Source organism: Netta rufina, assembly GCF_964035555.1.
Source record: "Netta rufina genome assembly, chromosome: 2".
NCBI classification, from domain to species: Eukaryota; Metazoa; Chordata; class Aves; order Anseriformes; family Anatidae; genus Netta; species Netta rufina.
In genome coordinates, this window is record NC_140124.1 from 157,873,951 (window position 1) to 157,901,770 (window position 27,820).

General features: G+C 53.5%; 1 protein-coding gene across 2 annotated transcripts in view; it reads right to left on the reverse strand.

Moving 5' to 3' along the window:
- ZC3H3 (zinc finger CCCH-type containing 3) overlaps positions 1-22,920 on the reverse strand; it is a 119,806-nt gene extending 96,886 nt beyond the window's left edge. The window contains exons 1-4 of one of the 2 annotated variants that reach the window (XM_084282630.1): positions 22,845-22,920; positions 21,047-21,427; positions 19,564-20,944; positions 18,720-18,910 (exon numbers count right to left, since the gene is read on the reverse strand). In XM_084282630.1, the coding sequence (XP_084138756.1) occupies positions 18,720-18,910; positions 19,564-20,944; positions 21,047-21,427; positions 22,845-22,890 (1,999 nt within the window). In that variant the 5' untranslated portion in view covers positions 22,891-22,920. Of the gene's footprint in view, positions 1-18,719; positions 18,911-19,563; positions 21,428-22,844 lie in introns of both variants that reach the window. The other variant, XM_084282629.1, reaches the window with a different exon arrangement.
- Between the last annotated feature and the right edge of the window lie 4,900 nt (positions 22,921-27,820).

The following is a 27,820-nucleotide window of genomic DNA, read 5'->3' on the forward strand; positions in this document are numbered from 1 at the left end:
ATAAGGGTTTGCTGGGGGTCAGGAAACCCCAAAATTTCCCCCCAAGGTTTCCCCCAAGGTTTTTCCCTGGCCACCTCCCCGTTTTCACAACCCCTTCGGTCCCACGGGGCGGACACGCGCCAGCCCCGTGGGTACGGGGGGCTACAGAGAATCGCTGAGAACTGGGAAGCTTTGGCAGAAAAACGATAAATGGGAGAGGAAAAAAGGAGAAAAAACGATGAAAAAAAAAGGAAAAAGAGAAAAGGGAAGAAGGCAAATACAGCTGAAGTTGGTGAAAATCAGAGAAGCGCCACATAATTCTCATTATTTACGACCCCGTCGACAATTACCGGACCCTGACTGCTCCCTGCAGTGATAAAACACCCAAAGCGGGATGGCTGCGACTTGACCACGCTTTCCTTTAAGGTTTTCCCCCAAAATAGGGCCCTGCCCTATTTAACATCCCCCTAAACCCTAAGAGAAGGGTTTGAGCACTCGCAAAAGGCCTCGGATCCATCACCATGATGATGGATGGTCCCCGCCGGGCGAAGCGAATCAAAGCCATCGCTCATTTTGAGCGCCGAGGTTGTTCCCCCCGAGGCTGGGAGGATGCCTCTGCTTTCACCCGAGGTGCACCAGGAGCTCGCCGCCACCACAGCCCACGAACGAGCTGGAAAATATATTTATTATTATTATTATTTTTTTTTTTTTTAAGGGACTTTTGCTGCTAGCCAAGCGCCCCGTGCCGGGCTTTCGACGGAGAAAACTTTGCGGAGATGGCAAAAAAAAAAAAAACAAAAAAATAAATAGATGAAAGAGTTCACATGAAACATCTCCAGGGAAGCCAGAAGAAAACAAAAAAAAAAAATAAAGAGTTGGCTTCCATTTAGGCTGGTACCTAAACCTTTTTTTTTATTTTATTTGAAGTCAGCACTTGTGAAAGGCGGCCGCTCGGGAACGTCACCTGTCAACGCCTGCTCCCCAGGCGCACTTAGAGGGGAGCTGACGGGCACTGATGTCCCCATCCCAGCCCGTAAATATTTCAAAGCAGAACCAATTAACACCGCCGCTGCTCCGCTGCGCTTCAGAAACGACCTTCCCCGGCTCGAAGAAAGCTGAAGGAAAGCAAAGAAACGACCGGGCTCTCGGCGCCGAGAGGCTTCGACGCTTTCCCTGCTTGCTTGGACGCAGCAGGGCCACCCAGGCAAAGCAGCTGAGGGAATAAAGGACCCACGAATAGGTCCCTGAATCCCCCACAAAGGTTCTTGTAGCCCCTACGCACCTTTGGCTCATCCCCTGCGAGATCCCGAGCTCCTCCAGCTCCCCATTGCTCTGGCTCCTGTCCTCTCGTCCCCGCGTCGTCCTCTCCATCTCAAAGCCTCACGTTGTAGGTGAAAAACCTACAGGAAACCTCTGTCCCTGAGTAAATCCGAGTCCCAAAGCCCCCAGAGGAAAGCAGTGGGGTCAGAGGGGGCTGATTTCCATTCCCAACCCACCACCAGCAGAGAAATCCTCGGGCTCCTTGCGGACCGTCGGAGCACGGGGAGATGTTGAGCCCTCACCATCTGCCTCCACTTCTTTGGTCTCCATCCATCCACCTCCCGTTGTCATCATCCCCCTTTGTTTTTCCCCCCTCTTTTTAGCTCCCCGACACCCCCCTGACCCTACAGGAATAAAACCAGCAGCCAGGAAGGGAGGGAACCAGAAACGAAACCGTGGAAAGCGCACGCGGGGATTTCCTGAGCCTGATGCACATCGGGTGGTCGGCGACATCACAACCACCTCCCAAGGACCCGACCCCACAAACCCTGTCCGTCTGTTGATACTGAGAGGACCCAAGGCCATAAAAACAGCCGGGAGCATCCGATTATTTAGCAGAAGGGGGATGAATCCGGGACGCACGGCCCCAGCCCTGCGTTATCCGAGGTTAACGCAGGGAATGGCAGAGCCCGTTGCACCTGGATATGCTCACACAAAGGCTGCAGCCCTCCCAAATCCACCCGATCCGCCTCGAAACCAGCCCGGCGCTGGGGTTTTTATGCTGGTTTAAGCTTTTTGGGTTGGAAAACAAAACAGGATTTCTCGTCCCGGCCCCCTCCTGCCACCCGGGCGGGCAGCGGAGCACCGTGGCCGATGAGTTATTGTGCGTGAGCCGAGCCACTGAAATGGGGGGAAACCACATTATTTGAACGTTTCTCACGGCTTTGTGCAAATTAGAGTTTCCCTCGGGTCTTCTGCGGGGTTAGGAGCTTGTAGGACCAACTAAAATATGGCAAAACCCAGCGTAGGGGCACATGGTGTGGGCAGGGAGAAGTCCTGGGGATGGTCTGGGTGCTCTCAACACGATCAGCTCTCTGAAAACCAAGATCCTCTCCTCTATATTGCTGTGGCACGGGAGCTACAATCCTTTAAATACCACCTTTGGTGTTGTTTTATTCTTTTGCCAAGGTATGGAACATTTTGGGGGTTGTATAAATATCTCTGCCCAGGGTTCGGACGCTCCCCAAACGTCTCCAAAGCACGGTTTCGGTTCGCCAGCCCCAAACTAACCCTAAAGCTGGGTGAATTATTTAGGCTGTGAGGCTCTGGAGCTCACAGCATCCTTTCCAGGGCACCCTCAGTGCTTTTAGTCTTCAAAAAGTAAAGATCCAGGGACGTCGCCTCCTGCAGCAGCATCACAGAAGGGCTGAGAACGACAGATCGGATGGTACAGAACAAGAAAAGCAATTCCCCACTTTCTCTTCTCGTCCCTGGACCTGTCCGGGTCCCCGTTTGACCCCGTTTTTTACCCAAAAACTTCCCTGGCTTCGTTTTAAAACCTCACGCATCTGCGCGCAGCGCAAATCAAAATCGCATCCAGCACTTTTCACGCAGCTGCCACGTCCAATTATGCTCTCGGGGCCGTGTGTCAGGCACTGTTTTCGTGGCAGGAGAGGCAAACTCGCAGCCTGCATCCCACCGGTGACCCGAATGTGGTGGGAGGAGGGCGGCTGGCGGAGCTGCAAGAAACACCAACAGCCCCCGAAAAGTTTCAGCCGTTCCTTCGGCGTTTTATTCCAGCCTTAAATAACGAGCGATGCCCGAGAGCGCCTCACAGCAAGCTGCAAACGCTGCGCGGGGTCCCAGTTCTACCATAAAGGTGTTATTAACGCCGTTTTGCAAAGAGGAGAGGAAAAATAAAGCCTCAATTACACGACTCGCGCGAAGCGAGCAAATTCTGGCCCGCTGCGTGAAAGCCCTGCCTGAAAATAAGAGAGGAGTCTCCTTCGGCGTCCTTTTTTCTACATTTGCTCCTTGAAGCAGCTCGGTTTTATCTTTTTTGAGAAGCTGCAGGTGATGACTTGGAGGATTAAAACTGATTTGGTCATTTATGGGCCAAGAGGACTGCGGCCAACGGGCACAGGAGGAGGACGAGTCCCGGAGATGAGTTTCCTGCCCCAAAACATCCCCGTGATGGGAACCAGCAGGGAGAGAAGCTGCCAAGCCTCAGCAGAGGTGCTGGTTTCCCCTTCCCATTACCTGGAGAAGGCAAAATCCTCTCCTAGAGCTGAAAACTCCATTTGGTTTCTGACATCCCAGGCACGAGGGCTCACGCGCGCGCTCATCGGCGCTGGCGACGGCCCCCGGCAGTGAAAAAAGCCAGGCTCAAATCGGGACAGAAGAAGTAATCTCAAGAATAAGATACCAAGCACCTATATTAGCATGAATCCTTGTTAATTCCTCTACTTTCACCTCTCCCCATCCTTCTTCTGGCTTTTTGGAAGCTGCTTTAGGGTCTAAAACCCGGAGCCTCATCGGTCTTTGCGCCATCCCCGTGCGCCGCCGGGGCCGAGCCGTTCCCAACAGCTCCCCTGCGTAGGAAGGGCTAAGGAACACCCAACCAAGTGAAAATCCTCTGTCCCTACACCATCCAGCTTTCGTTCATCCTCTGACAAGGCCACGCTGGTGCACAAGGGCAAATTTCAAACGGGAAAGCCGCTGTAATCCTTCACCGCTGCTCAACGCGATGGCGTTGCGTTGGCACGGCGCTGGGATTCGGCTTCCACGCTTCGGAGAGTTGGGAAGCCTCTGATGGGGTGCGTCAGGAAGCCAGGGCTGAAGGAATCTGCGGTGCTGAAGCCAGGGAGGAGGAAAGGACAACGGGGTAAAGATGTACAAACCCTTAAAAGCCAGCTCTTAAAAGCCAGCTCCAGCGGGGACGGGCGTCCTCCCTCCTTGACCACCACCAAAGCAACGATGAGCTTAATGGTGGCAGACGCGCAGCAGGGAAACTGTGAAAGAAGTAAAAACAACGGGGCCAAAGAGATTATCTAGAGGGGATGTGGAGCATCCATCATTTGGGGTCTTCAAGATAAGTTTAGATGCCCACTGGATGGGAATGATGGAGATAAGTGGCTGTGCCTCAAGCTGGGAAGAGACCAGATGGTGTCCTAGGTCCATCCCATCCTTTTTTTTTTTTTCTTTAAACACTATTTTATGTCTTCGTATTGCTGCTCTCACTCACCAGAGAAGCCTTCCAGGAGAGTTAAAGCTTTTATTTACACGATAAGGCACAGAGGAGCGAGGAGCGGAGTCGATAAAACAAGCTGGAGAGGAGAACTCCTCCTAGCCCCGAAGCTGCCAAAGAGAGGAGAGCATCCGTCCTCATCGACCCGCCGCCACCTTCAGCCAACCCTCCAGCAACAGAGGGGAAAAATGAAGGGTTTGAACCTTTGGAGAGGGAGCGATGTGCAAAAACACCCTCAGCTTCCACTCGCGGAGACGCGGAGCGCTGTAAATCGGAAGAGAAACGAGCTCGTGTCGCCGGAGCGTTTCCAACCCCAAACAATATCACACGAGGCACTGCAGAGAAAGCACCGAAATGACAACCTGTCAGCGCTGCCGTCAGCTCCAGACCTCGCAGGGTGAAAAGCGAGGAGAAAGAGAAGGGGAAATCCTCCCCCGAGAAGGATGAGTTACTTCCCTCCTGGGAGCTCGCACCAGGCAAGACAGCACGGAGCTCATTCACCTCTTCGATCACGGGTTCGCGTAACACAATCTCGAATTCCCGTTCAGCTCTGCTTGCTCTTCCCCTGAATCACTTTTTTTTTTTCCTTACCTCGACTACTTTCTGCTCCAGAATTTCCCCAGCAAGCAAATCACCAAAAAACACCTACGGCACGAAAGCGACTCCCGACAGCAGGTAACGCCCTCGGTGCGGGAGCAGCCTCCCCTTTAGGGAGACGTCCTTTTTTTTTTTCTTTCTTGCACCAGAAGTCATTTAAACGTCAAAAGAGGGGAAATATGTCAATCTGACAGGCTCTCAGGCGGCTTAGCGAGAAGTTTTTAAGAGCTATTGACAACAAGTCCACTTCTGCCACGGCCGCGCCGCTCCATTAAGCCAACCCGGCCACTCCGCTCCCATGAATATTTAAAAGAGAAAGAGCGAAGCATTAGGCAGCCACGCAGCTCGGGATGTGCTCTAACCTCTTCGGGAAGGACAAAGGAAGCGTCAGCACACACAAAGTGCCCGGTGCGGTGGCCAGCCTGCTGAGGATGACGTGGAAGTCATCCCCACTTTGCGTAAAACCAGCTTTTCCCCCCAAAAAATTAAGCACACGGGGCTACGAAGTGATTCCGTACCCAATAGATGTTCAGGGAAATGAAATAAGGAGGAAAACGTCCCTCGGGTTTAAAGGTAAGAGCGTCTGGGAACCACGAAGGCACGGCACAAATGAAAGGAAAACTCTTTGAGCCCATCTTTCCTACCACAAATGCCCAGAAAGCCTCAAAAATCTGGGACCGCGCACAGCCAGGTAAGAAATGAGAGTAAATGTGAAGAAAAATTTATTCTTTCTGAAGAAGAAATGTTTCCAAACCACAGCCTGCTGCTTAGCACGAGCCACGAGGGCACGTAAGCAAGAGAGCAGGGATCCTGGGTAGAAAATGTGATCCGACGCCGCCCGACTCTTTGGAAAAAGCAGCTTTCGGACGAGCTCATGTGCAACCAGGAAAGCTCCTTTTCACCCCAAGCCTTTAAAACACGGAGGAGCCAAAGAGCAGCTCCCCTGAAAGCCAAAAATGCCCTGACTGGAAAGCCTTGAAGTGGGAGAGCAAAGCTGGAAGGCACGGAGTGAAAGGAACGGAGATCGCCCCGCTCACCTCGCTCTCAGCACGGCTCGGCTTCGGAGCCCACGAGACAAGAGGAGATAAAAGGAGCTGCCCGCTTTAATATATATTAAAAAGCGCAGGACCACACGCCAGGCTGCAGATTTACTGCCTGTCACCAGCGGAGGTTTAACGTCTTGATTTCACGCTGGTATTCTTCATTAGGTTTTTATTACCGGGCTTCGCTCGTTTCTGTCGCCGCCGTCGCGCTCAGGTGGGAATCGGAGGGGTTTTCATTCAGAAAGGGCTTCAAGCGGAGCCGTGAAACAGCCACTGATCTGGCTGATGGCACAGGAGGCAGCAAGGATGAGGGCGGCTGGGCAAAATACCCAGCCACAGCCTCACCGTGAGGATGCTGGGGTGATGTGGTGGGGATGGAGAGGGAAAAAAGCACCTGGAGATGAGCAAAGTCACCCCCTGCGGTCCACGCTGAGCTCCGCTCGCTTGTCCCTGTGTCTTTGGTCCCATCCGAGTGCCTGGGGTGAGCTGGCATCCTCCTCGGACTCTCCCCAAAGGGCCTTTTTTTTAGGAATTGGAGCAGAACGAGACATTTGAAGGGGGGCGTTTTTGAGTTAGCGATGCCCGGTGAGCCCGAGGGACCGGGCTGGTTTTTACGCGCGCCTAGGAAATAAAATTGGATTAGTTCCCAAATCAAAGCTCAGCCAAATAAAAGCTCAAACTGACAATTTGGTATCGAGATCGGGATCTGTCCACGTCACACACGGTCACAGAAAGCAGGCAACGTCCCCCAAAGCAGCCCCAGCTGCCTCATGTCACGGCCCAGCAAGCAGCAGCCCTGGTCCCAGAGATGTCCCAGAGATGTCCCGGAGACCAGACGTCCCCCAAATGGCACAGGGAAGGGAAAACTGTGAATGTGAGAGCCCCGGCTGTATATTTGGGGCTATTTCCATGTCCTCGCTGCTCCGACCTTGTCGATGAGAACTTCCTCGCAGCCAGACAGAAGCTGGATGGTTTTGTCAACTGGGTTTGGCATCACCGACCCCAAATGCTACAAAACCTAGTAAGCTGCAGAGGGACTTGGTTTCTTAACGTGAAAATTTTAGCATTGTGGCAGAAAATGTTCCCTAGGAAGCACAGGAATGGACTTCTTGAGGTCCCACCAACCATGAGCACCACCCACATGAAATCGGGGCAGCTGCAGCTTCATTTACCCAAACCCAAAACACCTCCGAGGGCTGAGACTCCACAGCTTCTCGAGATGACCCCAAAGGAACCACCTCTCCCCATCCTCCTTGCACCGAGGTGCCCCAAAATGGGTATACCAGTACACCAGAGCGCCACGAAGAGGATTAAGGCCGTTCCTACAGCTGCTGGCCACCTTCCCCTTAACGCTGCCCAGTGCAAGTTTATTTTAATTGTTTATAAATAATAACAACAAACGCTTTGGGCTCTTGCAGCATCCAACACAGCCCCAGGCCCTTTTCAGCAGAGCTCTGAAGGAACGCCGGGCTTCCTGGAAGACAGGGTCAGGTGCACACTATATTAAGAGCCTGGAGGACACCAGGACGTCGGTGTTTATAGGTTTCCTCGGCTCGGTTTCGGGGTGCTGTGCTGAACCGGGACCCGGAGTCCTTGGCAAACGCGAAGCCCGTCTTTCTAGAAAGAGACAGATGGCGACGTGCAGCCATTCAGGAGGAGGTCGTCTCTTCTTACAACGAGGAATATTCGGAGCTAAGCACGAAGCCCGCAGCTTGCCAAGCTTGGAAACTCAACTGTAACAGCCCCGATCATCCTTTCTAATCCGAATTTTGCTTCTCCGGGTATCCCCCTACCCAGTTTTGGGTAGGGCAGAGGGAGCAGGGACGTGCTCCCTCCCCAAGGTGGTCTCCTCCGCACAAAACTCACCACGCCAAAGCCCCAAGGTTTTATTTCAAGCCCGTTAAAAAAGGGCAAAAACGTTTTAGGACCTTGCAAACGTCTCCATGCCTCGATGTTTTCTCCTCACCCTCTCCAAAGCACGGCATTAAGAAAACAATCCCACCGGCAAGAAACGATGTCACCGACGAGCCCCACGGTTCCGCTTCTGGAGGATTTATGCCTCGATTCTCCACGAGCCCAATTTGGCTTTTAGGTCGAGCCCTAGCTCTGCAATTTGAAGAAGCGTCGTGAATTTGTCAGCTTAACAGAACTTTAATGCTGCAATTCCTGTAGCATTTCACCAAATTCCCCCACTTGCTTCTCCACGGACCTACAGACCCCGCAGCCGACCCGCGCCACCTCGTTACTCCAGCCCCTACAAGGTGTTATTTGCCAAAAACAAACACTGTGATTAAAAATATACACGCTACGGAGCAGAAGGGTAAAAGTCGAAGCCCAGACGACTTCACCGGGGCCAGAATTTCACCGTTTATTTAAAAAATTTATCAACTTACTTCCTCCAGTCGCACGCGTCTATCTCCCCGGCGCGTGGGCCGTTTCGTCTCCATTTGCAAACATTTTATAGCCTCTTAAATAACTCCTCCGCTTCCTTAAAGCCTCTCCATCCTGCAAACGCTCGTGATGGAGGCTTGCCCTGGACGTCGGGAGCGTCTTGCTCCGAAGGAGACGCCGTGAGCGAGACCCCCTGAGCCCCACGGCCGGGGAGGTAAAATGAAAGCGCGGCCACGATGCGAAAAAAAATACAGCTGCCATGCTGAAAGTAAACACCAGAGTCCATTAAGACGGGAGAGAACCAAACTTTTCCTTTTAAACATTGATTATTCGGGAATAATTAATTAGCAGAGCTGTAACAATACATAAACTTGCCAGCCTCTGACTCCTCTGATAATTTATGCGAGATTCCAGTATCGCTGCGGTTGCCTTTTCCGCTGCCTAATTCAGCATTTTCTTTTTTTTCCTTATGAAAGCAAGACTCCAGATTTAACTGCTCTAATGCCCTTTTACAGTGTTTGGGCGTAGTAAAAACCTAACAGCCACTCCAGCACGCCAGCAGGGAAATGATGGATCGCGGGAGCTCGCCGAAGGGGAGCACCGTAAAACGCCCCGGTTAACGTGGAGAGAGTCGAGTAAATCTTATTTTAAAAACACCCCCCCCGTACATACCACGGGAAGTGGCACCTCTGATGAACTCGTTTCACCCTCTCAAATCCCCTTTTTTTTTGATTTTTCCCATTGATAGCAGGCACTTTCACACAAAGCACCGGATAACCACGCAAAAGCCATCGCCGCTTGATTACGCTCACCCATCACGGGCTACGTCCAGCCAAGAAAAAAAAACAAAAAAAAAAAACATTTGGGTGAGGTTTCTTCAAAAGATGAGAGTCGATCTCTTTCAAGAAGGTGTATGGGAAGCATTTGAAGCTGTTTGGGGTTTCTGGGACTCGTCCTTTTCACCCCAAAAAAGCTCAGAGCGGAGGGTTCAAGGAGATGAAGCGCAGCACCTCCAACAAAGGAGGGCAGGAGCACCACGGCGAGCCACTGCCCTGGCTCCTCGAGCTGTTTTTTTTTCATTCTCAGCACGGTTCCCGAGCCAGATTTTCCCTTACAAACCCACAAAACGAGGCTGCTGCTCTCCTGGGGCCAGGAGCCGCGAGTCACGCACCTTGCGAGCCCTTTTCCTTTTCCACGAGCTGCCCCAGGCTGCAAACTGGGGGGGCAAACACACATTTAGTGGCTTGGTTTTACTGCAAAACCCTCCCAAGACACATTTCTGGGAGGTTTTTTCGAGGCTGAAGGGCAAACGTGCTTGCCCACGCTCACTGCCTGGGCGCTCTCCGTGGGACGAGCTGTCCCAGGAGGTTTCCCCGTGCACAGAATTGCACAAAATACCCCAGCAAGGGGTTTTACAGAGGGTTTAACACCCCACACTAAGGCTCCACGTCTGCTCTCCTACCCTTTTCCCCACCAGAGAGCTCCCGAGGGCAGGCTTTTGGGGGTGAACAAGGTGTAGGATCGGTTTTGGGGGCAGAGCTGGACCTCCAGTTCACCGCCTCTGCTCCCACCCCCAGCAAGCAGCAAAAACTGCGCACGTCTGGATTATACGGAGGCGTACGAGAGGATGAAACCTTCCTCACGCTCAACCTTCCCGTGGGCAACAGCAAAACTCCCGCTGACAACCGAAGGAGCCGCGTTTCGCCATCCCTCAGCCCGAAGCAGAAACCCGAAACGGCGAAAACTGCAGCGGCAGCACGGCTTTGTGGGGCTCCTGAGATGCTGTCAGGTCCACTCCTGCAGCTGTTCCGTGTATCTGGGGGGGGTGTTACTCGTTTCTACGTGCTTTGTAGAGCGCACAAAGCCCAGCCCGAGCGAGCAGGAGGGTCCCCGAGCGCACGGCTTCCACCTCGGCTCAGCAGCGGTTACGGGGGAATCGCCGCGCGAAGCCCCCCGAGTTGTTACAGGGGGGAAAAAAAAATAAAAATCGGCTGGAAAAGGTTTGAAAAATAAATAAAAAAAAAAAATCTGTACTTGCAAACGGGGATTTGGAGAAGAACGGGAAGCAGAAAGCAGAACAGAGAAACCCAGGCAGGTTTCACAGGGAGCCGAGCATTGGCTGGGGTGGGATTTGGGGAGCTCCGGCAGGATGCGCTGATGGGCAGCGGCTCGCAGCCAGGGAAGCATCTGCAACTTCAAGGGTGACCCTGCTGGGGATGCTTCCCGTCACTCTGCACATCAGCTGCAAGGAAAAAGCCAGGGGAGGAAGCAAAAGAGGAGAGATTTGTCAAGCTTCAGGTTACGGATCCCTTCCCATTTCGATCAAGCGCCTTAAACGCCCGCTGTTCTGGTGGCCTGGATTCATTTTCAGCACGCAAGGAAAGACAATCAAGGGGGTGAAAGGCAGCAGCACTGAGATTCAGCACGAGCCTGAGCAGCAGGTCGAGCTGGACGGGTTGAAAACCGTTTTAAAACCACCTCGAGGTGGTTTATAGGGTCTCAGATGCATTCCTTTGGAGCAAGGCTGAAAAAAATCTACCTGCAAACCTCCCCGTAAAAATCATCACCCTTTTTTTTTTTTTTACAACTTTGTAGGTTTGCAGTTTGTTTCCAAATGACAACTGCAAGCCTCGCTGTAGAAATAGGGGCGAGTTCCAGCGCTAAGACCTCTTGGCTCCGTTTTCTTTTCCTTTTTCCTTCCCCTGGATAAAGACGAAAGCGGAGGGCTCGATCGTCGTCGCGCACCGCGCCGTCCCTGCAAGGTCTGAAATCACAGCAAGGGCCCCCCACGGACCTGCAAATATCAAGGGTCAGGGGCAATGAAAGGCTGTCGTACATCCCCCAAGCCAAATATTTCTTCCTGTTAGCGCAGGAATATACGGCTCCCCCGAGAGCCACCTGCTAGAAAAGAGGATTTCAGGAGCCGGCGCCGCACGCGGGTACGGGAGATTCCCTGAAAGAGGGGGGCACGGGCAACGAGAGAGGGTTTTCGGCCTCAAATCGGGCACGAGGCTGAATTGCGAGGAAAAAAGGAGACAGAAGGGACGTGGAAAATGAAAATAATTCAATGTAACTCGACGTGAAGAGTGGATTGGGTTTCTATCATCGCCTGCTGTTCCCCAAACCCTCATCCCTGCCCCAAAATTTCACTCGTGGCAGGGGTCCGCTCGCAGGTCTGGCACAAACCCGTGCCCGACAGCCCCCCCAAGCACCTTCAGCTCTCAGCCCTGCCACGTTTTGAGACAGATGCTCCCCGGATTGCAGCCTCTGGATTGCCTGGCCCCAAATCCTGACGCCAGAGCGCTCGCACGGAGCTTTGGGGAACGGGCACCGACGCGGTGACACCTCCTCGGGTAGCAGCAGCGACTTCCCTCGCTCTGAGCGACCCGATATTTTTAAAAGAGGGCTCCGAAAACAGAATCCCCTTCTCCTCTGCCTGCCTGCGGCTGGGGACGGAGTCACCTGGAAATGCCAAGGGAAGGCAGAAACCCGAAACCCCCGCTGACGAGCACGGACGCAACCGGTGCCGGCGGGGAGCCAACTATGTGAACTTTTCCCCGAGGGCTGCGAAGGGGCCGGGCAGCCACTTAATTTCCCCCCTCTCCTCCCAAGGACGAGGCAGGGAAAGCAAAAAAGGAGAGCTGATTTATGGGCAAGGTCAAGCTCGGCGCGGCAGCGGGGCCGGTAATGATGTTATCGCCGCCGGGGTGCAGCAGCAAAACCCCTCAGAGGGATCGGATAAATTGGGGAGGGTCTGCTCGAAGGCCAGATTGGTGATGGGGAATAAAAGACGTGCAAAAGCTGAGGGGTCTGGGGCGTTGTGTGCGATGAGGGCTTCCTTTGAGGGCGCAAATCACCTCCTTTTACCTCGTCCTAATCGATGTAAGAGAGGAGTTGCAGCAGCTTCACGCGGCACCCCGCAGGCAGAAGCGGCGCTCGGTGCAATTCCCTGAAGGGAAAACGGCCAGAAAATGAGGGCACGGCCAGAAAATAAAGAAAAAAAAAATACAGTGCCCAAGCTGGAACCTCCCCCGTTAGAAATATTTACTCGTGTGAATAAGAAACGGGAGACCTCAAACTCCAGCCCCCGAGATTTTCGAGGCTGCCAAAGGGATGCGCAGGCAGCCAGCGCCAATAAAATTAACAGCAGCTGAGCATTCGGATGCCGGAGATGCCTCGATCCTCTCCGTTTTACGCCCCCGTTTACTCCCTTGCGCTCGCCCGGGCAGGAGGAACGCCAAGCGGCTCGCTCCCGTGACGCACGGCTCGTGGTTTTGGGGCAAAACGGGGAAAAAAGGGAGGATTTGGGGGATTTGGGGGAAGGTGGATGGAATGAGGGGGGGTTTGATCCCGTTGGGCACGTTTGCAGGCGCTGGTGGTGGCAACAGGGGATGGGGAGGAGGCTGCTAACTCCAACCTCGGTCTGGTGCACAAAAAAAAAAGCAAAGAAAAGCAGGAAAGAGAGATTTTGGAGGATTTTGGAAGGGGGAAGGGTGCGAACCAGCCCCCTGGCAGCGCACGGGGTGGCTGCCACGAAGGATGTGCTCCCAGCTGGATCCCGAAAAGAAAGAGGAGGTCGTGAGGATTAACTCCGGAGGCTCAGCAGCGAAATAAGTTTAAGTCACCGAATAAAAAGCCACCAGGGGGGTAGAAAGGGCTGCCAGCTCGCCAGGACCCTAAAAAGCCGGGCTCAGAGGCGTGCCCCGTTCATTCCAGGGGAAGAAATTAATGGCCGAGGGTGTTTCGGGGGCTCCTCTCCCCTCCTGGCTGTACCCAGCGCGGTGAATTCACCCCAAAATCAAACCTACAAGGTTTTCCAGCTGCCTGCTTCCACGCTGAGCTGGTGCTAAAGTTATTTAAGAAAGGGAATTAGGGAAGAAAAGGGACACAAGGAACACGAGGAACACGAGGAACGGCCTCCCCCTGCCTCCAGCCGGCCACGACCACACCAAAAACCCCGGGCACAGGGCTGAGAAGTCCTGCCCGCGAGGGGACATCACAGATTGGGGAGAAATTAAGAAAAAAAAAGGCATTGGGGGGGAAATTAAAAAAAAAAAGGCACCGGGGAGCCTCTCCCCGGCAGCTCCGCAATATTCTGCAATCCCCCCGGGCCGGGCGGGCAGCCCGCGCACGCCGCTGCTGAACGCTGCACTTTTGGATTCAATTAAAGCCATTATCTGGTGTGCCAAATAAATTGTGTACAGCACACAGCCCCGCAGCCTCTTACACCTCCGGGCTCGTTATTTTTCCCCCCCCCCCCCGTTTCCCTCCCTGTTTATGCGCTTCTCAAATTAAATTGCTGATAATATGCGCCGAAATAAAAAACGAGCGCACCTTGTCCGCAGAAAATTGATTCTTTTTTTTTTTTTCCTCTTCTTTTTTTTCTTTTTTTTTTTTCTTTTTTTTTTTCCCCTCTCCCCCCCCCCCCCCCGAACCGGGCGATTGCCAGGTTTTATATACTCGGTGCCTGGCGATCATTAGTAATTCAATTTTCTTTTTATTAGCCCCCTTATCTGCTGAGCAATATAGTGGCAGAGCTGACCTCTTTCGCACGGGTAAATGTTTAAAATCTTTTCCCTGATTAATTTTGCCAGTTAAGGAAAAGAGGAGAAATGGCCCGGCTCTTAGCCATCACAATGAATAAAGCTTAATGTTGATTGTGATGGAATTTCTAATGCCAGGGAAATTGATTGAACGCAGCAATTACACTGCAATAGTAACTCAAGGGAAATGGGATAGTTTTCTCCTGGCCATAGCCTTTTGGTTATTTAAAACAATCCAATTTGCAAGGATAATTATATATTAGTGTTTTATCTGCCACTTGAAATGAACATGGGAGTTTTGATACTGGCCCGGCATTAGCAGGTTATTGCTGCAAATTACTTGATATCTGCTTTCTTTCACATCAAGACGAAATTAGGCCATCAATAACCAGAAAAAGGTGGGCCGGGGAAAAATGCGAGGGGCACGAGTGCCCTCTGCAGGGCTGTGGCGAAGGGAAGGAGGTGTGGGAGGCTCCCCAAAATCCCCAAATCCCCAAATCACCCCGCTTTTTGGCGGCTGTCTCCGCTCACGTGCGTACTTTCCCAAGGGTGACACGCGGGGAAAGGGCATGGCACGGCTCTCCTGCCCCTTCACACCCCGACAGCTGCCACGGATCTGCCCAAAATAATGTTAAAACGAAGCAATTAGCTTTCATTTCTCCTGGAGAAGAGGCGAGAGAGGTGTCACGGCGAGCATCCGAGCTCGGTGAACCCTACCAGGGCAGGGGAGGCGCAAGGAGGGCAGGCGTGGGCTTTGGCAGGGGTAAGGAAAGGAAAAAAAACTGCGAGTTTTCACCCAAAAAATAGCTGAAAAGGAGCCTCGTCCTGCGAGATATCAGCTACACCACCCCCATCGCTCTCGGGTAGGCTGCTGGTAAAAAATTAAGGGGGATTTCCCTGCTGGCACAGGGCTCGAAGTACACAAACAGCAGGCACAGCCCTCTGCCACCACATCTAGATGGGTGAGACGTCACCTAAAAGCCACTATTTGCCCTTAAAATTGCTCAGGAAGAGCTCGAGCCACTACTTTTTGGGGAAAACCCCCCAAAAAAACACAAATCCGTTCAGCAAAATCCTGCTGCAGGCTGCCCGGGCAGCGCGTGGGCAAACGGGGATGCAGGAAGCGGGGCTGTCCCCACGCACGCTTCAATTTTTTGGGGGTTGGACGCCAAAAAGAGGGTTGGGGGAACCAAAAAGAGGGTTGAGGGAACCAAAAAGAGGGTTGAGGGAACCAAAATTGGTTGAAACTTCACCCAGACCTTAATTAGCAGCTGCTTCGTGCAGCCAAAAGGGGAACGCAGCTCGGGGCTCCTCCAGCACGGCCAGCAGGGGAACGCGAAGCTCAGGCTGCAAAATCACCTCCAAATAGGATAGGTCATGAAAAATAAGTGTATATTTACAGAGAGCTGGATATGTTTGAGGAATAAAACAGAAATCAGCGAGTTCTGTTCGCTTTGCAGGGAAATATTGGCTGCGTTATCTCCGTGCCACACGGGGGCAACGAGGATCTGAGTAAAGAGAGGAGCAACCTCGCAATTTTCCCCTTCTCGTGCCAGATCCCTGCTTCGGATCCGAGCTGTCTGCTCCTTACCAGGGAGAAATGAGAGAGCCTGACCTGGCAATTCTGGAGAGGAACGGATTTCGGAAGGCTGACGCTCAGGAGGAGGTTGAAATACGTCGCTTCCTTCAATAAGAACCGAAGAAGTTAAATGGGAAGGGAAAAAAAAAGGGAACTCTGATATTAAAGACTCTGCCCAGATCCGTCTGGGATGCCCTGGGATCCACCCAGGCCCGAAAAGGGAACTGGAAATTGGGGTTACTCCTCGGGAAAGGCAGGGACAACGCCTCTGCTCACACCCCGGGCACGTCCCGCAGAGTTTGTGCCACAGATCCCCAAATTACAGGACCCCTGTGAAGCCAGAACACACTCACCGCTCATTATACGTAATTGCTCGTTAAAGGGCATCAAACGAAGCAGCTCGGGTGCTGCCCACGAGTTTTATCAGGGGATAAAATCATGAAATGCTGCCCCGAAAACCCCCCGGCCCTGGCCAGCACCCAACACCACCACGAAGCTCACATTTTTGGGTAAAAATACACGAAACTTAGCACGTGGAGGGCCAGAGATAATTCACCAGCCAGAGAAACTCAAGAGCTCCTCCGGAGGACCACGTTCAGCCCCGCGAAGAGAAAAAAGGAGCAGACATAACCTTATTTCTCCTCCCTGGAGGGGAGAAAGGCAACAGGGCTCTTCCGCAGCTCCGTGGGGAAGGTTCGAGCCCCACTCACCGGTCCATGTCCCAGCCCAAATCGGGGTTGATCTACGAGGGTTTCGTTCCTCGCCGTTGCAGAAGGCAAGAAAGAAATGTTGAAGCTTTTCCGTGCTTATGGTGAAGAAAGAAATGAGAATTATTTTGATTCACCTTCAGCAGGTGCTGCGGGTTGTGAGGATGAAGGGCCCAGCAGAGCTGTTACAGCAGGGATTTGGCTTCCCCACTAGGAACCAAGACCCCAAAAAGCACAAAACCAAGCTGGGAAGTACCAGAAGTCACCAAAACCCCTCCAAACTCTCCTGGATGAAGCTTTGTGCCACGCTCTGTCAGCACCTCTCACGAATAGCTCGATAATTTGACCCGCTTTGGGGCAGGGGACCGAGCTAACTGCTCTCCCCGAGCCACTCCCAGCCCCGTTTTCCGGATTTCTGCTTTCCCTACGCTTCTTTCTTGATATTCCTCTGCTCTGAGCGAAGGATCACGGCCGGATTTCTGTCCTCTCTACACATTTCCAGGCCTATGTGACCGAAGACACGAAGCTTTTCGCCGCGGGACGATTTCCTTCCAGCGAGGGACGGGATTTCGACGCGCCCCCAAAACACGCGGGGTTTTTGGCAGCTGATTTTGCTCCATTTTGTACGTTTTTAGCTTCTGTGCAGCTTCGTTTCAGCTGGGCAAACGCTTCTACTGACAGATAAAAGGGAGAAATGCTTTGCCAAGTCTCAGGCAAGCTTCGAGGAGAGCTCGGAGCCTTCCCAGGGCTGCAGCTTCAGCGCCGCGACCTCCTGTGCCATACAGAGGGCTGAGCACACTCTGCTCGCCATAAACCCGGGCGTAAGCAGGGTGCTACAGAGAAGAGATCAGGTTTAACCCGGGACGGGATCACCACAACAGTTTACATCCCCCTAAACACCAATATCTCAATTTTCTGGTACGTAAAATGCTCTTACCAGGGTGTAGAGAGGTCCCCGGTGTGGGGTTTGTGAGGTCTGAGTCCCCAATTAACCCCACAACCAGCAGTGGATATCCCATGGGAGGCTCAAAAGCTGTTCCTCACCCCACACACCATCACCCCACAAGGAATTAAAGCCCTCCGGGACCCTACAACGCCATCCCAGATGGATCCACCACCTTTTGGGGTCGGAAGAGGGAGCACAGAGCCCCGTGGTGGGTCTCCGACCACACGCGTTGCCTCCAAGCACTGCACGAATAATTCCAGCACTGGATGTAGGTTCAACCCTCATCCCTCTCCAGACACCAGGGGGGTTGCTGACAACCCTAAACGGGGCAAAACTCGACCCTAAAATCAAACAGCTGCTCAAATGCTGGGCCATCAGCTCATCTGCGCAGTTATATGGACGCCCGATTGTCCCCATAGGTCACCTCCAGGCAGCAGACCCCAAATTTTCCCCCAGGCACCAGCCCCCAAATTCTCCCCAAAACATCCTTGCCATCCCTCCTCAACCACACAAACCGCGAGAACCCTCTTTTTCTTCGTTTTTCCCCAAAAAAGCCTTCTTTTTCCTGAACCACAAGCCCCCGTCCTCGTTTCCCTGATCCACCAAAACGCGGCCACCCCTTAGCATGGAGCTACTGGAGCGAGAAATAAATTAATTACGTGCACAAACGTGGTGAGCGAAGCCCAAAGCAGGAAAAAAAATAAGTTTCTTCCTAAAAAATGAGGTCAAAAAGCTTCATTTTGGGGCAGATCACAGCCACGTCGTAGCCCGAGCGGCTCTGTGTGCTCAAGTGATGCTCGTCGGCCACGCCAACGAGCACAAAACGTGTTTCAAGGCATATTTTAGGGGAAAACGGATCGCAGGGGTGTGAGGTGACATCTCCGTGATCACCTCGCCAGGGAACAGAGGCAGAAACCCCCCCGAAACCTTTTTATGTGCTCAGATCTGCGGCCCCGAGAAGCCGACGCCTGCTTTGAGAGGGGCCCCGGCCCCAAACCACCCGTCGAGAAGCGTTTGGGACTCGCTATTCCTCCAGAAATTGTGATTTTAACCCTTTTAAATATAAAAACCCTTTAAAAAAAAAAACCTTTTAAATATAAAAACGACCCCTGGAGGCACTGCACCGAGACACGGCTGCATCAGAAGGGTGTGGAGCTGCTGGGGGAATATTTTATGATGTGCTCAGGCTTCTCCCCACCCGAAAAGAGAGAAATCAGCCTCGCAGATGGGATTTCTGCCTCCTGGAGGTGTCAGAGCCCGGTCATTTTTGGGACATCTGGCTTAAAATTTGCCTTTACCGCAGCCCAAACTCTTCCTGGTGCCTGCTCGGGGGACGGAGAGCACCAACTTCACCTCCTGGAGGACCCAAAGCCTCTCGGGGAAGTGTTTCTGCAGCACGAGGTGAGCCCCGAGGTGATTTTTCCTACCTTCCCTGCTGGAAAGCTGGCTCCTGGCGGCCGGCAGCCTGCAGAGCCTGTGTTTGGTGAGCTGCAGCAGCCCCTTGGGCGAGCAGCGTTTGGGCAGCGCCGCTTTCCCCCGCAGGTTTCGCTTCTTGGCTTGGAAGGGGCTCCTCAGGGGGGCGGGAGGCGTGGGGCTGCTCTTCTTATCCGCCGGGGAGCTGCCAGGGGGGACAAAAAGCAGTTAGAGGAGGGTAAAAAACGGGGAGAAACTCCCTCAATCCCTTCACCTGGAGTTAAAAGGAGCGATGCTCCAAGATTTATGGCCGGGACGCGTTTCTTTCGGGTGTCTCCAGGTCAGTTCCCACCCCGGTTTTCTCCCTGGAGCTTTGCACAACGTTTTACAGGCATAAATAAATTAAAAAAAAAAAATGGGATATAAAGCACTTTTTCGCCCGGTGCAACGAGGTTCTGAAAGGCAATCAGCAATTCCCATCCCCCTGAACTTTGGTGGGTCGGGGAGGAACCTCCTCAGCGCAAAATCTTGGGAGAAAGGGGATGGGAGATGAGATAAAACCCAGCTCTGGTCAAAAAGCCGAATTCTGGGTGATGCAGACTGCTAAAAACACCTCAATTCGAGGCCTGGCAACCCTGAAAAGCAAGAATGAAGCCCCAGGACCTGGGAAACTGGACGCACCCTGCGGTGTCCGACAACCCTCGGTGTCATTTCACCTGCGGGGACGCCCCCAGCTCTCCGTTAGCCGCCGCCGAGGAGATGCCTGACCCCAAAACCATCAAAAGCTGCACCTAAAACCCGAAAACGTGAAGGAAAACCTCCGGAGGGACGGCTTTCCCAAGCAGCCCGGCCGCTCACCCTTTCCTCCGGATGATTTTCGTCCTGCTCTTCACTTTGTAGCCGGAGGGAACGGCGTCGCCGAAGGGTTTCGTCCCCCCGAAACCCAAGGAAAGGGTTTGGGGGAAGGAGGAAGGCGAAGGCTTCTCCTCCTCCTCCTCCTCCTTCTCCTCGCACCGCCAGCGAAACGCCGACCTGGAGGTGGAAGGAGAGGGCTGCAGGGCGGCCGCTTTCCACTTGTATTTGCTGGGAGAAACGCCCGCTTTGGGCGGCGATTTCTTCGCTTTGCTCCCCGAATCGCTTTTCGGCGCCGCCGTTTTCGCCCCGCCGGCGATTTTCCGAGCTCCTTCGGGGCCCCGAGGGCTCGCCCACCTCTTCACCGCCCTCCAGCACCTCCCGGGGTTCGCCACCCAGGTGTAGTTGCTCCTCCGAAATTTGGAGCCCTTCCCGGACGCCGGTGGCATCATCGCCGCCGCCCTTTGGACCCCAGGAGCTTTGTGCAGCGCCGAAAATCTCCCTTTCACCCCGAGGGCTCTGGAGGACGCCCCCACGACCCCAAGAAGCTCCCGGCGAGCGTCCCCACCCCGCTCAAATCCCGCTTGTCCCGAATTTTCCACCTCCGGCTTGCACCACACCAAATGGCGAGCCTGCTGGCAGCCCGGCGGGGGCCGAGGGAGCTGCGGTTGCGTTTTGGGGGCGACGGCGTTCTCGCAAGGCGCCCTGGAGGTTTCGGCTCCCTCGGCGCTCAGCCGCACGCTGTGGGGTCGCCGCGATAGGGCCGCGTAGGACGAGCTGACCACGCGGTGAGAGGAGCTGAAGGAGACGGAGAGAGAAGGTTTTCGTCCTTCTTTTTGGGGCGGGTAAGGAGGGGCGGAGGATTGGAGCCCGCTTTGATCCTCGCCCGGAGCCGCCGCTTCCGTTTTCAGGCCGGAGGAAGGAGCTGAAAAAGTTTGGGGGCCAAAACCTTCGGGGCCAAAACCTTCGGGGCCAAAACCTTCGGGGCCAAAACCTTCGAAAGCTTCGGGGTCCAAATCTTTAGGGCCCAAAGCTTCAGCATCAAAACCTTTAGGGCTGAAAGCTTCGAAACCTTCAGCCCCAAAACCTTCAGCATCAAAATCTTTAGGAGCAAAACCTTCAGTGCCAAAACCTTTGAAACCTTCGGCACCAAAATCTTCAGCCCCAAAACCTTCAGCATCAAAATCTTCTTTAGGGCCAAAACCTTCAAGACCTTCAGCATCAAAATCTTCTTTAGGGCCAAAATCTTTAGGGCCAAAAGCTTCAGCATCAAAATTTTTAGGGCCAAAACCTTCAAGACCTTCAGCATCAAAATCTTCTTTAGGGCCAAAATCTTTAGGGCCAAAACCCTCAAGACCTTCAGCCCCAAAACCTTTAGGGCCAAAACCTTCAGCCCCAAACCCTTCGAAACCTTCGGCCCCAAAATCTTTAGAGCCAAAACCTTCCAAACCTTCGGCCCCAAAATCTTTAGAGCCAAAACCTTCCAAACCTTCGGCCCCAAAACCTTTAGGGCCAAAACTTTCAGCCCCGAATCCTTCGGCCGCCAAAACCAGGCCGCTCCTCTGGGTCACCTGGATCCCCACCACGATATTCCCGTCCCTAGTGAGGTCCACGTGTCTCTCCGGTGACCCCGCGGGGATCGGGGCCGCCCGGTTCTCCTGCTTGATCCCAAAAGCCCTGGAGGGCGGCGGGTTGACGAGGGAATATTTCTTCCTCCAGGAACGACCCTGTTGGAAATCCCGGGGGGGGTAACGTCCCGAAAACGCCCCCCTCCTGCTATAGGGGGGGTTCTGCTGCTGCTGCTGCCTGGGGTTGCTCCAGCTCGGCCTCGGCGCGGCCCCATGGGTGCTCCTGTGGCTGTCGATGAGACCTGGGGGGGAAAAAAAAAAAAACGTTTTTTAACATCCAGCCCTGTTTTGGGGTTTTTTTTTGGGCCCCGAAGCACGCAGGAGGCTCCCAGGTGAGTCACAGGGCCCTAATGAGCAGCTGGGGGTAATTAAGACAGGTGATTAACGCACCAGGGAAGCCAGGGGTTGGCCCGTCCCCACCCCCAGCACCCTTGGGTGCCCGAGCCCTCCCCTCTGGAGGGTCTCGGAGCTCCCCTAAAGCCCCCTGGGACCCTACAGAGCCCCCCCTCACTGAGCCTTCCTCTTCAAGAGCCTTCCTCTTCCTCCTCACCCCCTCTTCTTCCTCCTCTACCTGACCCCCCTCCCTCCTCTTCTTCCTCGCCCTCCCTTCTTCCTCCTCCCCTTCCCTTCCCCTCCTCCTCTCTTCCTCCCTTCTCCTCTTCCTCACCCCCTTTCTCCTCCTCACCCCTCTTCCTCCCTTCCCACCTCCTCTTCCTCACCCCCTTCCCATGCCTTCCTCCCCCCTCCACTTCATCCTCCCCCCTCCTCCTCCCATTTTCTTCTCCTCTTCCTCCCCCCCTTCTCCTCCTCACCCCCTCCCCTCTTCTTCTTCCTCCTCTTCCTCACCCCCTCCTCTTCCCTACTCCCTCCCCTCCTCCTCTTCCTCAACCCCCCTCCCCTCTTCTTCTTCTTCCTCACCCCCCTTCCTCTCTCCTCTTCCTCACCCCTCCCCTCTTCTCCTCCTCCTCTTCCTCACTCCCTTCCCTCCTTCTTCTCCTCCTCACCCCCTCCCTCAATCCCTCTTCCTCCTCTTCTTCCTCCCCCTTCTCTTCTCCCTCCTCCCTTCCTCACCCCCTCCTTCTCTTCCTCCCCCCTCCCCTCTTCTTCTTCCTCCTCACCCCCTTCCTCCCTCCTCCTCTTCCTCACCCCCTCCCCTCTTCTTCTCCTCCCCCTCTCCCCACTCCCTCACCCCCCTTCCTCCTCCTCCTCCCTTCCCCTCCTCTTCCTCACCCACTTCCCATCTCTTCCTCCCTTCCTCCCTCTCCCCCTCTTCCTCGCCCCCCTCCCCTCTTCTCCTCCTCCCCTTCCTCTCCCCTTCCTCTTCTTCCTCCCTCCTCCTCCTCTTCCTCACCCCCTCCTTCTTTACTCCCTCCCCTCCCCCTCACCCCTCTTCTCCTCCTCCTCTTCCTCTTCCTCACCCCTTCCTCCCCCCTCCCTTCTCTTCCTCACCCCTTCCTCCTCTTCCTCCTCCCTCCTCTCCCTCACCCCCTCCCCTCTTCTCCTCCCCCCTTCCCTCTCCTCCTCACTCCCCCTCCCCTCTTCTTCTTCTCCTCTTCCGCCTTCCTCTTCCTCCCTCCTCTTCTTCCTCACCCCTTCCTCCTCTCCCTCCCTCCTCCTCCTCCTCTTCCTCCCCCCTTCCCCTCCCTCCCCCCCCCGCACCCTGCAGCCTGCGGATCTCCCTGCGCAGCCTCTCGCTCTCCTCCATCCCCGCCGCTCGCCCCCGCCGCCGCTGACGTCATCGCCGCGCGCCGCCCGTTTAGCCCCGCTCACGTGACCGCGCGCGCGCGCTCACGTGACGCGGCCCGCGCGCCGCGCGCGCGCGCGCGCGCCCGCCGTTGCCTAGCAACGGGGGCCGGGCCCCGCGGCCTGGTGCGCGCCGCCGGAGCCTGAGGAGGACCCCGGGGGTTTGGGTTCCTCTCGTTGGTGGCCTCGGTCACCCGGCCTCTGACAGCTGGCCCCTGGGCTCAGTTAGCTGTTATATGGCCTCTGTCAGGTGTTATATGGCTTCTGGTACATGGCAACTGTCCCCTGGCCTCTGTCACTTGGCCTTTGTTACCTGCCATCAGTCAACTGTCACTTGGCCTCTATCAACTGTCACCTGGCCTCAGTCCCCTGGCCTCTGTCAGCTGTTACCTAGCCTCAGTTAACTGTTACGTGGCCTCTGTCAGGTTTTACATGGCTTCTGGTACATGGCAACTGTTCCCTGGCCTCAGTTAACTGTCACCTGGTCTCTGTCACCTGGCCTCTATCAACTGTCACCTGGACTCTGTTACTTGGCCTCTATCAACTGTCACCTGGCCTCAGTCCCCTAGCCTCTGTCAACTGTCCCCTGGCCTCAGTTAACTGTTACATGGCCTCTGTCACCTGGTCTCAGTCAGTTGTCACCTGGCCTCTGTCACCTGGCCTCTGTTACTTGGCCTCTATCAACTGTTACCAGGCCTCTGTTTCTTGGCCTCAGTTAACTGTCACTTGGCCTCTGTTATTTGGCCTCTATTAACTGTCACCTGGCCTCTGTCACTTGGCCTTTGTTACCTGGCCTCTATCAACTGTCACTTGGCCTCTGTTACCCAGTCTCAGTCAACTGTCACCTGGCCACTGTCACCTGGCCTCTGTCAACTGTCCCCTGGCCTCAGTTAACTGTTACATGGCCTCTGTCAGGTGTGACATGGCTTCTGGTACATGGCCTCAGTCCCCTGGCCTCTGTCACCTGGCCTCAGTCAGTTGTCACCTGGCCTTTGTCACTTGGCCTTTGTTACCTGCCATCAGTCAGCTGTCACCTGGCCTCTGTTACTTGGTGTCTGTTACTTGGCCTCTAACAACTGTCACTTGGCCTCTGTCACTTGGCCTCTGTTACAGAATCACAAAATCACAGAACTTCTAGGTTGGAAGAGCCCTCCAAGATCACCCAGTCCAACCCCTGACCCAACCAGTCCTCCCCTAAACCACATCACTGAGCTCTACATCTAAATGTCTTGTAAAGACCTCCAGGGTTGGTGACTCGACCAGGGCAGCCCATCCCAGTGCCTCACAACCCTTTCCGTGAAGAAGTTTTTCCTAATATCCAACCTAAACCTCCCCTGGCGCAACTTTAGCCCATTGCCTCTCATCCTGTCACCGGGCACATGGGGGAATAGACCAACCCCAACCTCACTACGGCGAGTTACCTGACCCTGTCACCTGCCCCAGCTGGCTCCATCCCATCTCTTGCCCCACCAGCTCCCCTTGTCTCTCTCCCAACCCTTCCATGATCCCAGCTCCCCCAGCCCCACCTAGGTCCGGAGACCTGGACGTAGTGGAGAGTCCAACGGAGGGCCACCAAGAATCTCTCTCCTGTGAGGAGAGGTTGGAAGAGCTGGGCCTAATAGGGTTGGAGAAGAGGGGCTGGTCCGTATCCATCAATATTTGAGAGGAGATGCTGAGAGGACAGAGCTGGGCTCTGCTCCACTGGTGCCCAGTGCCAGCTGCTCTGGGTGTCCCTGCTCCAGCAAGAGGGGTTGAACCAGATGGCCTCCAGAGGTCCCCGTCAACCATTTTGTGGTTTTGGGATCTGCTTTTCCCTGTGCCCCAGCCCCATCACGACCAGGTCTCCCACCCTAACGTGGCACAAGGAGGAGGACCTGCTCATGACGGACTCCGTCTCATAATCATCTCCCTTAACTTCACACATCAGCCCCTTATTTCTCATATGTGGGTCCTAATTGTTGGAAACGCTTTGCAGGAGAGATATTCCCAAAGCTGAGCTGCAGCAGTGGTGCTAAGTGGGGTAACCCACAGCTGTTTTTAGCCTCCTGCAAGAATGGGCAAGTTGGGTCCCTCAATTAAAGTCTTTGTTGTGTGCTGGATGTAGCAGTAGGGTTTCGGCAACAGCACGAGTGAAATAGCTGCACAGTCGGGGTAATTATGAGACATGCAGCTGAACGAGGGAATTTGCACCTTCGGATTAAATGAGAGAAGAGGGTGAGTGGCTCTGCGAGTCTCGTTTTGTAACACGTTTCCTCAGCAGCTTTCAGGGCAGTTCCTGTTGCCCCATTACTCAATTCCTGCCAGAAACAAACCCAGGAGCAGGAGGCAGTTTTCTTAGGTCTGGTACCACTTTCTGTCTCTCTAAAAGTATTTTTTATGAGCTGAACTGTCCCCCTGAGCTCACACCCATCCTGAAAGTCAGATGGCCCCATGTTAACTGCATAAACCAGAAGTATCCACAAAGTATATCCATAAAATTGAGAGCACAAGCACAGAACATTATTTGTACGGACGTTATCCTTAAGGAGCATGTTTTCTGAATAATCTCCTTCTTTCCTAAGGGAATCAAACCCGTAATAACGTTAAACAAAGCTGGAACAATAGCTCAAGTCTGCAAAGGAGATAAAAAGCCGTCCTAAAATTATTTCTGAAACAATTTGGGGAAAAAAAAATAAATAATAAAATAAAAAAGCTGAGCCAAGTTGCTGTAGCAGCACACTATTTCCTTCTAAACACTCCCATGATAGGAACTTTATAAAAGCAACCGATCATCAACCTCGGATGGCTGCAAACAGAAGCTGTCTCCTGGGACAACTCCCTTCCCATCGCAGTTCGGGAACTCTGCCTGTCCCAGCTCTGATCAAATAACGTCCCCGGGACAAGCCCATGATCCGCCTGCCTGGAAAGGTGGCTTTAGTAAATTATTTACAGCGTGCTGAGTGGCTTTTTAAAGATATTCGGCGGAAAAATATGGGGAAGAGCCAGCCTGGAGGAATATACCACTTGGTGCAGATGGTAGCAAAGGCTTCAAAACGTGAAGCAGGCAGGGAGCCGGGCCCCTGTTAGCCTCCCTTGAAGCCTTCCAACTGGAAAAAAAGAATAAATATAATTAAAAAAATAAATCACACAGCCTCCGTTTGCACAGTCCTGCATAGGTGGGACGGGGACAGGGAGCGGGGGTGGCGGCCTCAGATCAGCTTCGATCGATTCGCAAGCCTCACCCAGAGTTTCGTAACTGCTCCGAACTGGTAGAAATTGGCACTCGTGCCAAAAGAAGCCTCCTCCGCTCCCAGCTGCTCGCTCCCTCCCTCGTGCTGGCACACGGATTGGAGCGGCTTTGCATACACGAGCTAGAACGGGCTGCTCCGAATTAAAATTCATTCGGCACACGCAGGGGGAAAAGCGGATTTTTCACAGAGGGAAGCCAGGCATCCACCACTCCCACAACACCCAGCCTTGGGAAAGAGTGAGCTAAAAGCAGGGAGGGAGGGGGGGAGCTGCCCTGTTTTGCTGGTCGAAACACCAAAATACATCGCTAGAAAAAGCAAGCTACGGGGCAAGGCAGTGCTGGGGGGTCTCAGGCTCCTCGCGGAGCTGCTTAAAATAAATCTTTTTTTTTTTTTTTTTTTTTTTTTTTTTTTTTTTTTTTCTTTTCAGAGCATTGCGAGGAAGGATTACGCATTCAGCCACCTCGCTGCTCGCTGCCTGTTCCGAGCAGCACGTCTGAAACCTGCAGGAATTCGCGGGGCTCGTCCTTTGTTTCTTTTGGTTTGTGACTTGTATGAGACTTGTTTTGTCTAATTTAATTAAAAAAAAAAAAAAAAAAAAAGAAAAAAGAAAAAAAACGGTAAAATGCGAGTGCAGGGTTTTGGCGCTGCACTAGCAGGGTGTCTGCGTGTGAGAAAACGCCCGAGGGAGGGTGGCACGTTTAAGGGATATTAAATTGCCTCGTTCAGCCCAGAATAAACGTGGTGCTCATCCCTCTAATGGCCTTAAACATCACCAGAACTGCGGCTCCAACGACGGGCGTGCTGTAGGCCCCGACGAAGCTGCTCACACGTTCAAAACCGTGGCCTCAGCAGCTTGTTTTTCATCTGGAGTCTCTCGGTGGCTTGCCGTGAACTTGCTGAGACAAGCTGAAGCCCTAAACCTCGTGGAGCCCTGCACCAGCAGATTGCAGGGACCTGATGACAAGGGTGAGTGGGAGGCAGCGGCGTTTCTGCTCCCACAAGACGCTTTCCAAAGGGATGGGGGTCTCCTAGGATCCCCAGATCTTCCAGCTTTGTCTAAAACACCCAGCGGTGCTCAGAATTCATTAGCAGGAGCATCCTTCATAGGATGGCAGAGTAATTAGTCCGTGGGGACACCTGTGGGTCTCGGCTGGAGCACTGCACCAAGCCCCGAGGGAGAAAAGTTAATGAACATGTAGGAAAATTGGTGGGCGTCCAGAAGGATGCGGGAAATCAAAGTGGCAAAGGTTTAGAAAGTAATGGTTGATGAAGAAAAAATGAAAGCTTTTTGTGTAGTGTTATTGAAAAGAAAAGAGGAAAGGGGAAGGGGAAGGGGAAGGGGAAGGGGAAGAGAAAAAGGAAAAGAAAATGAAAAAGAAAAAAAGAAAAAGAAAAGAAAAAGAAAAAGGAAAAGAAAAAGAAGAAAAAGAAAAAGAAAAAGAAAAAGAAAAAGAAAAAGAAAAAGAAAAAGAAAAAGAAAAAGAAAAAGAAAAAGGAAAAGGAAAAGGAAAAGGAAAAGGAAAAGAAAAAAAAAGAAAAAGAAAAAGGATAAAAATAAAATTAAAAAAAAAAAGGAAAAGGAAAAGAGATAAAAGAAAGGAAATAATATTAGAAATAGATAGCTGATCAGATGTGCTTGGTGTTCACTACTAGTAGGGATTT